At 50.0% G+C, this 12,112-nt stretch overlaps 1 protein-coding gene across 1 annotated transcript in view; it reads left to right on the top strand.

The window, feature by feature from the left end:
- Positions 1 to 208: 208 nt before the first annotated feature.
- Positions 209 to 12,112, top strand: part of GARS1 (glycyl-tRNA synthetase 1) — a 44,368-nt gene continuing 32,464 nt past the window's right edge. The window contains exons 1-2 of the mRNA XM_028525505.2: positions 209 to 488; positions 11,535 to 11,636. Coding sequence (XP_028381306.1) covers positions 267 to 488; positions 11,535 to 11,636 — 324 coding nt within the window. The 5' untranslated portion in view covers positions 209 to 266. The remainder of the gene's footprint in view (positions 489 to 11,534; positions 11,637 to 12,112) is intronic.

Genomic DNA, 12,112 nt, shown 5'->3' with positions numbered 1-12,112 from the left:
CTTCCGCAGCGGGGCTACCTGAGACCCCACGGCTCCCCGGGGGCCCCAGCCGGCCCCAGCCTTCCCCGGGCTCCGGAGGATGCTGGGCCCTTCCGGGTTCCTGTGTCGAATCTGCGGGCGGCGACCCCGCGCCGCGTCTCCGCACGCGGAAAGTGCGGCTGCGCGCGCACCGCGGCGTTTACGCGGCGATTTCATCATGCTCCGGGTCCGGCCCCGCGCGCCGCTTCCGCCGCCCCGCCTGCCGTTCCGCCCGGGGCCGCCGGCTCATGCCCTGTCCGCGCCCGGCGCTGCTTAGAGCCGCCCGCGCCGCTCTGCTGCTTTCGCTGCCGCCCCGGCTCCCGGCCCGGCCTCCGCTCCCGCCCCGCCGGCCGCTCGGCACGCGCGCCCCCGCCCCGACCTCGTTCCCCGCGGCCGCCTCCCGGAGCAGCATGGACGGCGCCGCGGCTGAGGAGGTGCTGGCACCTCTCAGGCTCGCTGTGCGCCAGCAGGTACCGGCGATCTGCGCCTCCCCGTCAGCCTCCCGCGTTCCCTCCCTCCCCCTTTCCCTCCCGTTCCCCCTCTCTCCTCCCCGGGCGCCCGTCCACCTCGCCGGATACCTCTCTCCATCTTCTGGAAGCCCCTGATTTCCTGGCATCGTCCTCGCCTCCCCCACTGTGGACCCAGATCCCCGCGTGCGCCGGCCACCTTTCCTCCCGTGGACCTCCGTCCTTCCCTCCTCTCGGGTGGCTCCCTCGGATCCCCGTGGACGTCCTGCTCGGATCTGCCCTCCTTTCCCGGTGCTGGTTACTGCCCGCGCCTCCGCTCCCCGCGGGGGCTGGGGTCTGTGCGCTCTTGGTTCCCCCTGCGTCCTCGCTCAGTAACCTCAACTTCACGTTCCGATCTGACCTCCGCCGTGCTCTTTGTGCGCCCTGGGTGGCGGGGCTCCTAATGATCCCCCGGTCACCACGAGCCGCCGTTCTGTCTTCGCGCGGCCAGACTCTCCTCTTTAATCTTCGGGATGCTTTGAATGGTGTTTCCTCCTTGGCATCCTCCTGCATTCATGGCTTACTTGGCCGGCGACGGGCTGAGAAAATAAAAATAGTTGAAACGTGGATGTGGGGAGGCGTTGAACGCTCCCCCCCCCACCCCCGCCCCCATAATGATGTGAGCTCTTCGTCCTTCGCTCCCGTCATCTTTTCTGGGTTTCGAAAGGGCCCCTTGGGAGGAGGGAGCTTTCAGATCGCAAACCGGGGACACTAAATGTCGCTGAGTGACTTGGTGGGGCCAGCCCTGCGAGTGGGACGTTGTGAGGGAAGTTTCGTGCGCGGGAGGACTTGATCTGGGCAGCCTTCCTTCTCCCGGGGCACTCCAGGGAGGTCCGAGTCTGGAGGGGACGAAGGAAAGGGATTGCAGATGGATTCTCGCATCGAGTCGGTGGAGCTGGGAGCCTGGGATGGGGACCGAGTGGGAAACCCGGAACGGGCTGGTCTCGCCCCGGCCGGCGCCTGATGCAATAGCTGGTCTCCGCGGCGGAGGGTGGAACCCTCCCGCGGAAAGACCGATGGGTTCGGAGATGCCACGGATTCGGCAAATACCTTGCTAGTGTGAGCCTGACTGATTCAACGGTGCTTTATTTTGCAGTTTCACTGCGGGCTTCATTTTTTCTCCTTTATTTTTGGTATCAGGATGCTGCTTATTCTCCGTCTCCCTGCACCCACCTTCCCCAGAAGAATTAGGTGTGGCTCCTTTGTCTTTTCTGTAACTCTCAATTTTTTTTCGTATCCTTCACTTTAGAAGGGACACTACATCTAATTAAAAAAAAAAAAAAAAAAAAAACCCCGTCCCCAAACCCCTCCCTCTGCCATGTTAGCCTGGAGCTGCAGTGCGAGTTATCTGTCTGTGGGAGGCTGTGGGGGCAGCTCAGCGCGCCTCACTTGGGTCGGTCTTCGATGCTGTCATTATCTCGCGTCTGGTTTGCCTTGGCTCTGTTGTTACTTTTTTAAAGACACTTTTTTGAATATGCAAGTTAGTTTATGTAAGTTCGGTCGGATTCTTCATTTTTCAGGACCACGCATATGAGATTTAAGTACCTGGAGCTTTGATTCATGGCGAATCTTCTAGTGTCTGCTGGAAGGGGATTTAAAGATCATCAAGTGACACCCCCACCCCACCCCCTTTTTTTATTAGGAGGAAATGAAACACACCGCCCCCGTCTATACGTTTTACGTATTTCCAGTGTGAAGTTTGTGCCGTAGAAGACGCACTTGGAGAGGGGGTTTTAAGGGGGTTAACGGCTGATCTTGTTAGTGGGCTGTGTGTCATGTAATTGTGTGTTTCCTGTAAACTTGCTCATCTGCCCGGCTGTGTGTGCGTGCTGCTGCTTTGTAAAACTTTGGTTCGACTCTCACGTGTTTTCCTGCGGCCTATCCCTAGTCGGTCACTTCTAGGGGGGCTTCAGAACATCAAGAAAAACGCATAGTTGATTGATGAGGGGCGCCCTAGGACAACTGAGTTTTAAAACAATTAGGAATTACCATAGGGTGGGAGCCTTTATTTCGCCAGATAAGTACATTAAAAAAGAAAACCTAATAATCATGGAACTCCCATCTGAATTCTACTCTTACTTCATACAAGAAAGGATATGTTAATACAAAAAAAGGCAAACCATAACTTATAATAAAGAACAGTCTTTTCTGTTTAGTAGGTTTCATTTTGAAAGACCAGGTAATACATTTTTGTTGTTGTTGTTGTTTTGGGGGTGGTTTTTTTTTTTTACCATGTATTAGTGAAAGCTCCGTCCCGGAGTGTCTTGTTGGGGAACCGTAGCTCCAGTGCAGTGGATCTAAACTGTGCTGTGCAAACCCTCGGAGGCCCCCAGGGTCCGAGCCATGTTGTGACAAGGTGAAGACGTTCCTTTGTTTTTCCCTGTGCTGCCATTTGCTCTGGCAGGAACGCCGAGGCGGGAACGCCGAGGCGGGTAAAGCGGCCTGGCCCCGAGCGCCGACCGGGGAGGGACCGCAGACCTCCTCGTTGCGTTCCCCATCACACTCCGAGAGTGGTTTCTTTTTAAGTTGGTTTTGCTTTAGAGGGTTCTTCAGACAGCAGTAAAAATGATGAATGTTATTAATACATTGTTTTTTGATTTTCTGCGTGACAAAGTGTGGGTTTGCAGGAAGCGTATTGGAATACGGTGGCCGTCTCAGGACAAACACTTTCGTGGTTCGCGTTACGAGCTGAGCGCTCCGCCTTGTCCAGGGACCTGCGCAGTGAAAGGCCCGCCAGGGCCTTCATTCAGTCCTGGGTGTCGGGCGTTCATTTTCTGGAAACTGGGCGAAGGGAGCTCGTTCATTTGTTAATATTCGTGGCCAATACTAAAGCTTTGAGGAAATTTTAAAATTTTGCAAAATTCATCACTTATTTTAAATGAGTTAGTAAATATTTAAAATTTGCATTTTAATTTCTAATACAGAAAACACTGATAGAAATGGCCCATACTAACAAAAGAAATTTGGGGTCCTCAGGGATTTTTAACAGTTTTACGGGGTCTGAGACTACACGTTGTAGAGCTGTCGCTTTAGGACAGGGGTAGTATCGGATCAGCCCCCCAGAAGCCCCCATTCCCCAGCCCATTTCTCCCTTTACAGCTGAGGGTTCCCGCATCCTCCCCGCTCACTCATTCCCACTTGTGCTACCCGCTGCAGCCTGCCCTGGGTCTGTACCCCTGCCCTCCCTGGTTACCCTGAGGGTGCTTTCCTGTGACCATTTTACCGATTTTCAGCACTTACCTGTGCCAGTCACTCCTGTTGGAACTGCCCGCCTGTCCCGTCTTTGTGTAAACCCTGGGATTCCTTCCCTGAAGAAATATGGGTCTTGAGGCCTCATCATTGAGATGACTTTTACTTGACAGCTGGCCGTAGGGGTTTGGGGAGGCGGTTTCCAACCACCGCAGGGATATAAGGGGCCTCTCTGGAATGCTTTAGGTGGGTGTAGCTTCCTGCTCTCACAGAGTAACCAGTGTGGGGAAAAATAACCAAGAAGGCTTTATCTTTTTTAGCCTGTAGTGAAATTTAGTTGTCAAGATAGGAAAGGTTTTTGAAGAATTGCTAGATGGCATTCCGGGGGTTGCAGGGGGTTCTCTAATTTGAAAAATCCTCCCCTGCCCGTTTTTGTGTTGCTGGGCCTAGTAATTAAAAGCGTGGGCTCTGGAGCTGTGTGTCCGGAGTCTGGGTCTGACTCCACTCTGTGCCAGCTGGTGGCTCTCGGCAGGTTGTTACACCTTTCCGTAGCCGGGCGTCTCCGTCTGTGATGTGGGCCTGGAGTGAAAGCATTAAAATGAGCGCCCGGATGTGTGAGTGCCGTGTGTGCTGCCCACGGTCCGCAGTAAACTCGGTTAGATGATAAGTCTTATTCCGAAATGCTTGTGGCTTATCGGAATGCCGATTTTACCAAACCCTTGCTGGCGTGGAGCTCTCCTGTCTTCCTGTAATCGGCGGTTTGATGACATTTTGAACCTTTATAAGAGGGTCGATGTTGACTTCTGGCCAAGATGGAGGCGTAGGTAGATACACTGGCAATCAAGATAGGGACAGCAACAATTTAGAAACAGAATAACAACCAGAACTGACAGAAAATTGAACTGTGTAGAAGTCGCATAACCGAGGAGTTAAAATAGACTCGTCCATCCTGACCGGTAGGAGGGGCGGAGTCGGGCAGTCGGCGGGAGACCGGTCTCACAACTTAGATAGTTGGGACCCGCGTAAGGCATCCTGGGAGTGCAAGACAGCAGCGGGCGGGCTGTGAGCACGCGAGCGGCGGCTGGCAGACCCCAGCCAAGGGGTGGCAACCGGCAGACCCAGCGAGGCGGCGATTGGGAAGCAAGGCACTTCCCGCAAGGCGGCTGGCTGACCCGGCGGTCCCAGGGTCCCAGCGCTGGGAAATAGAGCCTCGGGGCACTGATTAAAAACACCTGCGGGGGGTTGAGGTGCAGGGAGCGACTCCCAGACTCACAGGAGAGGTCCTTGGAAAGACCCACAGGGTGCACAGGCCCACCCACAAGGGAGTTAGCACCAGAGGGGCCCAGTTCGCTTGGGGGAAGCAGCGGAAGGGACTGAAGTCAGCAGAGAGCAGAGCAAGCACCATTGTTCCCTCGGACCCCGCCCCCACATAAGCGTCACAACCCAGCGACTGGGTTACCCTGCCCTGGTGGACACCTAAGGCTCCGCCCCTCACATGTAACAAGTGCGACAAGACAAAAAAAAAAAAAAAGGATGGCTCAAACAGAAGAACAAATGAAAGCCCCAGAACCAATACTTTTAAGTGACCGAGTGGTAGCCAGCCTATCAGATGCACAGTTCAAAACACTGGTGATCAGGATGCTCACAGAATTGGTTGACTTTGGCCGCAAATTAGATGAAAAAATGAAGGCTATAATAAGTGAAATGAAGAAAAATGCTCAGGGAACCAATAGTGATGGAAAGAAAACTGGGTCTCACATTAATGGAGTGGACCAGAAAGAAGTAAACAAACATACAATCAGAAAAGCATGAAGAAATATGAATTCAAAAAAATGAGGAGAGGCTTAGGAACCTCCAGGACATCTTTAAATGATTCAACATCTGAATTATAGGGGTACCAGAAGGAGAAGAGGGAGAGCAACCAGTGGAAAACTTATTCAAACAAATAATAAAGGAGAACTTCCCCAATCTGGCAAAGGAAATAGACTTCCAGGAAGTCCAGGAAGCTCAGAGAGTCCCAAAGAAGTTGAACCCAAGGAGGAACACACCAAGGCACATCATATTTACATTAGCCAAGGTAAAAATGAAGGAGAGAATCCTAGAGGCAACAAGAGATAAGGAGGCAGTAACCTACAAAGGAGTTCCCATCAGACTGTCAGCTGATTTCTCAGAAGAGACCTTGCAGGCAAGAAGGGATTGGGAAGAAGTATTCCAAGTCATGAAAGACAAGGACCTACATCCCAAGATTACTCTATCCAGCAAAGCTTTCATTTAGAATGGAAGGGCAGATGAAGTGCTTCTCAGATAAGGTCAAGTTAAAGGAGTTCATCATCACCAAGCCCTTATTATATGAAATGTTAAAGGGACTTATCTAAGAAAAAGAAGATAAAAAACATGTACAGTAAAGTGATAGCAAATTCACAATCATTAATAACCACACCTAAAACAAAAAGAAAAACAAATTAAGCAAACAACTAGAACAGGAACAGAACCACAGAAATGGAGATCACATGGAGGGTTAGCAACAGGGGAGTGGGAGGAGGAGAGAGGGGGAAAAGGTATGGAGAATAAGTAGCATAGACGGCAGGTAGAAAATAGTCAAGGGGAGGGCAAGAATAGTATGGGAAATGTGGAAGCTAAAGAACTTGTGACACATAGACATGAACTAAAGGGGGGGAATGTGGGTGGGAGAGGGTGTACAGGGTGGAGGGGAATGAAGGGGGGTAATGGGACAACTATAATAGCACAATCAATAAAATATATTAAAAAAAAAGAGGGTCCATGTCTTTGGAATTTGGTAAGATAAGATGATGGAAAAGCCTTCTTAATGATTTCTTGGGTGGTCTTTAAATGATGATTTTTGGTCTAAATCACTAATGATAGGAATACACGTGTGCATAACATTACTTGTGTTTCAGTATTTCATATTTTACTGTAATTGGGAAGACAGCTGAAATTCAGATCTTAGGAGTAGTAAGAAGACTTAGGGTGAAGAGCCCTCAGTTCTCCTCTGCATTGATTTTCTGAACTTTGATTTTCTGCTTTGACGCTCTTGCTTAAGCCCTGGCCGGTGTGGTTCAGTTGATGGGAGTATCGTCTTGTAGACTGAAAGGTCACAGGTTCGAGTCCCAGTCGGGGCACATACCCAGGTTGTCGGTTAAGTCCCTAGTTAGGGCACAAAGGAGAAGACAACCAGTTGATGTTTTTCTCTCATGTTGAAGTTTCCCTCCCTCTGTCTCTCTCTGTCCCCCTCTTGCCTCGTCTCTCTGTAAGAACAATTAAAAAAATTCTTCTTGGGTGAGGATAAAAAAAAAAAAAAAAGCTCTTGCTTAAGCCACAGAGAGCAAATGAAACATTTTTCAAGTTTTTGACACCGGCTGTAAAACACTTGGTAATCTGAGATGAACTCAATCTTAACTAGAACCCTCTAGCCCCACATGTGTAGAACCAAACACCTTACAAAGGTGAGGATATGGGTTTCCATTTGTTTTTTCTTGGCCAGCTGAATGCACATGAGGATGCACATGAAGGACCCACAGAGACCTGTGGGGTGGCTGCTCAGCCAGCAGCTGCTTTGCTTCGTGGTCACAGGCTGTCACGCCCAATACATGTCTTTAGGTGAGAATTTATCCGGGAACTAAGCTTCCAGTTTCTTAAGGGCAATGCAGAGACTTGTCCTTTCACGTCAGTTTCATTGACCTCGCGGGCACCCCCCCCCCCCCAAATACAGCTGGGTGGTGAAGAAAAGGGAAGAAAAATAATTAGAAATAGGAATCCTTAAGTACCTTCATCCATCTGTAGATCACCTCCAATTCTTTTGTTTTCAGGATTGGAGCATTATAAATCATGATTTTAAAAGTGCTTCAGGAAAATTAATTTTATTTATTATTTATTTTTTAAGGTTTTATTTTTTTTAAAGATTTTATTATTTATTTTTTAGAGAGGGAAGGGAGGGAGAAAGAGAGAGAGAGAGAAACATCAATGTGCAGTTGCTGGGGGTCATGGCCTGCAACCCAGGCATGTACCCTGACTGGGAATCGAACCTGCGACACTTTGGTTTGCAGCCCGAGCTCAATCCACTGAGCTACACCAGCCAGGAGGTTTTATTTATTTTTAAACAGAGGAAAGAGAGGGAGAGAAACATCACTGTGTAGCTGACTCTGTCATGCCTCCTACTGGGGACCTGGCCCGCAACCCAGGCACGTGCCCTGCCTGGGAATTGAACCAGCAACCCTTTGGTTCGCAGGCCAGTGCTCAATCCACTGAGCCAGGGCAGGAAGATTCGCTTTAATACTTCCTGTCGTTACTTTTATTTACGGTGGGCCCTTTGCCCGTGCCCTGTCTTCAACTGTGAAGCTCTGAAAGGAACAGCAGGCACAGTGTGTGGGAGTGGCAGTGCTTGACACAGGGAGAGCTGCTCGGGTGAGCTGCTTGCCTGCTTCTTTCAGACGGTCAGTAGGAGTTACTGCTGGCCGCCCTGACTGGTGTGGCTGGATTGGTTGGGTGCCATCCCACAAAACGAAAGGTCTCTGGTTCGATTCCCAGTCAGGGCACATGCCTGGGTTGTGGGCCAGGTACCCGGGTGGGGGCATATGACAGGCAGCCGATGGATGTTTCTCTTCCTCTCTTTCTCCCTCCCTTCCCCTCTCTCTAAAAATAAACAAAAGCTTTAAAAAAGTAAAAAATAAAGAATTACTACCTGCTATCCTCTTTTCAGAACAAGGGCTCTCATGGGTTCTTATCCCCCTCAAAAAGCACTCTTAGTGAACACTCATGAGATAGGTGCTCTGATCGGTAGAGGAAGGGAGAAGAGCACTGAATGAGTAAAGAGGAAGTTAACAGATATTTGCAGAGTAGTAAGTGCTTGGCACTATGCAAGGTTTATGTTGTGATGTCAGTTGGCAAGTATTTGAGTGCCAGAAACGACATCTGTCCCCTAAGACAGAGACAGATAAAGCGCACGTCCCGGAGCCAGCCAGTGCCTGGGCAGGGCGGTCTCGGAGGGTGTGAGTGCGACGGAGACGCTGAAACAAGGGGGAGGGGGCTGAGGACGGCATTGTCGTAGCTGGAGAGGCCAGGAGGGAGCTGTGCGGTGGCTCTGCACTTTCGGGCTGGTCACCTCTTCCACCAGATGTTCTGGAACTCACCGTTACTGTCCAGCAGTGCAATTCCCACAGAATACCTGCTAACCCTAATTAAAGAAAAGCGTGTGTAAACATAATGCTTTAAATGTATTACAAAGAAAAATTATAATAAAATAACATGCATTTTGTCATCTAAGTTTGGGGGGGTAGTAGCCCCCTGGATGTCATGCTGGAGGAAGCCAGTGCTCAAGCTGCACGCAGTCTGACTGTGTGTGCCGCTGCCGCGCGTGCACGCTGGCGAGGGTGTGCTGTATCCGCTGTCCGGACACCTCTGCAGTGTTGCTGTTGGTCACGTGGTTCTGTCTGTCTGTTTCAAGTAATAACAACTCTTTGTGAAACTCTAAATAAAAGAAGATACGGTCTTCCTTTAAATTACATTTTCCTGGGTAGCACTTCTGCAAAACCCAGGGTATGTTAAAACTGGGAAAGACTTCTGATTGAGTGTAAGCGGAGTTATGTTCTAGGTTCAGGTCGTTAAAACCGCTTTTCGTGGCCTGACAGGGACATTCCACAGCAGCAGGCATTGAAGGAGAGGGGGGCTGCCGCTGAACGAGGAGCAGTAAGCCCGAGCTTGGGAAGGAGCAACAGCAAGGGGAAGGGCCCCGGCAGGCCCTCCCGGGGAGCCGGGCTTTGAGAAGGAGGGAGAGGGGTCAGTTTGGAAGTGCGGAAGGGAGCAAGGAGGACTTCTGTCTCATTTCCAGCCTCGAGTTCAGACAGCTTCAAGGGGAGACATTGTGAGGTTGCAGCGTTTGGGGAGGGCTTCCCAAAGGGTGTGGTAGAATTCTCATCGAGCCAGGGGAGCCCTGTAGGGTAGGAGGGTAAACATCACTGATGGCATTGGGGCAGGGTCAGTCTCCAAATTAGGGGTCCTCTGTGCCTGTGAAGAGAAGGTCTGTGGAGGTGGGAGAGCAGCGGCACGAATTGGGGTGACCAGGCGGGCTGCAGCAGTGTGGAGGACAGACAGACAGACAGGCCGTCAGGTGTGGCAGTCTCATCTGTGAAGGGCGAAGGGAGAGATTAGGTCCGAAATTCTGATGAGGAACGGACCAGATGTTGGAGGTAAATTAGGATTACCTGATGCTTCTTGTTTGGGGAATGGTGGGTTTCGTTGCCATTCACAACTGCAGAGCAGTACACGAGAGAAGGGGCGAGTTTGGAGCGGAGAAGATCATTCAGCTCCAAACCGACGGTCAGGCTGGACGCCTCTGGGAAACAGGCCACAGCCAGTCCGAGGTGCTTTACAGCGTAATATCGGCCATCGTTTCTTGTGTGTCCACTGTGTTTAGTGCTGTTGAAAATACTCTACTTACATTGTTTCATGTACTCTTTGTAACAATACACTGACCATTTGGCTTAGGGTTTCAAATTCAGCTGATCAGGTGTTAGAAACTACGTTTTTATAACCGCTCTTAAGCACTATGTGTTACATAGCTTGTCTAGTGTGGACTTTTGTTTTAGATGTTGGTGGGTTTCATTGTGCTCCCTGAATCTGAGAATTCATGTCTTTGAGCACTTACAGAAAAATTTGGAGCCATTATCTTTTCAAATATTATATAGTAAATTTTCTCTCCGGGAATTCTGGTTGGATGAGTGTCGGACTCTCTTTCTCTTCTCTGTGTCTCATTGTCTCTCTGTCCACGGTTGTCCATGGATAATTTCCTTAGGTCTGTCTGCTAGGTCGCTACTTCTTTCTTCAGCAGCATCTCATCTGCTGCTTCACCTGTCCAGTGAGCTTTTTGTTTTCGTTGTTCATTTCCACATGATCTATGCGGTTCTTTCTCAACTTGCCTGGTTGTTTTGGGGAGTCTCTGTTCTTTGCTCATGTTTTTGATTCCTGCTTTTATTTTTTTTTTAACATCTCTTGTTGTATATTTGGTCACTGTTACACTTTGGGGCATCTAATTCTGTTATTTGTCATTTTTCCCAAGTCTCAATCACGGTGGCTCATTTCCTCATGGGTTCTTTAATTTTGACTTTGCGCTTATTATTTCGATGACTTTGACCCGTGAAAACCTGAAAGGCCCGTGTGGAAGCGTTGCTCCTCCCAGGGCAGTTGCTTCATTTTGACACCTGTGATTTCCTAGCTTGCAGTGTCCCGGACCCTGTAGGCAGTGTTTTGTTTGTCTCTGTTCCCGGGTCACATCTTCCACTGAAGCGCACAGGCGGAAGGTTGTCAGAAATGGACACGTAACCCAGAGAAGTTAGCAAGGGAAGAGTTCTGGCAACTAAGAAGAGGGCGGAGGAAGCTGAGCCAGTAGTGACTGCAAATGGCCAGGGAAGTGGGTGGAAAACTAAGGGTCTTTTTTTTTATAAGGGGATACAGAGATTCCAGGAAAGGGCAATCTACTTATTGCTTCCTCTGTGTTCTCGGTACTAATCTAGCTCTTTCCTGCTTACCACTGCTTTCCTCTGCTCCTTCTCCAAAAGAAAAGAAGAGAATGCTAGTAATAATTGCATTAAACCCTGAGAGCACAGCTGTTGGTGTACTTGTTTGTGTATTCTGCTGAACTATAAATGTTGAGGGCAGAGGCCTTCAGTTACGCATAGTGACCTCATATACTAAGTGTTCCAGTTGCCTTGTTCTTACGGGTACTTTAAAAAGGCATGCTGAAAACACATTCCTGACTTTTCTTGACCTCTGAAACCAAGCTGAATGTCAGTTCTCCTTGTTGGCTAGGGAGACCTGGTGCGGAAGCTGAAAGAAGATAAAGCTCCCCAGGCAGATGTAGATAAAGCGGTGGCTGAGCTCAAAGCCCGGAAGAGGGTTCTGGAAGCAAAGGTGAGTCATGGGTTTCTAAAATAGGGATGTAAGTAGACACAGGATGGTTCGTCTTTATTTAATCTCTTTGGGGAGAAAAACCTGGAAAAGTTTCTGAACAAGTACCATTTGCTTTATCTCTACTCGCCCAGGGGGCTTGCCCCTCCTCCTCTACCTGGCAGACTCCCCATCCTTCCAACGGGCAACTCCGAGTGTCACTTCTCTTGGAAGCCTTCCTGACCCCTGGCCTGCCCCCCCAACCCCCCTGCCAGGCCCTGGGGTCCGTGCGCTTTCCCTGGAAGGCACAGTGCTTGTTCTTCCCCAGAGGCTCCCTGCCTGCAAGTCATGGCTTTGTGTTTAGGGAAAGGTCTATCCATCTGATACCTGCCCCGGAACTCTCAGGCAGTAGCTCTCCCAGCACCAGACTGAAGGAGTTGGGGGTTTTCATCACCGCTGTGGTACGGTGATCCACTGAAAATTTAAATAGTTTATCGGTA

The sequence above is a fragment of the Phyllostomus discolor genome, chromosome 10 (assembly GCF_004126475.2).
Source record: "Phyllostomus discolor isolate MPI-MPIP mPhyDis1 chromosome 10, mPhyDis1.pri.v3, whole genome shotgun sequence".
Classification (NCBI taxonomy): domain Eukaryota; kingdom Metazoa; phylum Chordata; class Mammalia; order Chiroptera; family Phyllostomidae; genus Phyllostomus; species Phyllostomus discolor.
Note: the sequence above shows the minus strand (reverse complement) of the source record. Positions and strands in the feature narration are given on the sequence as shown.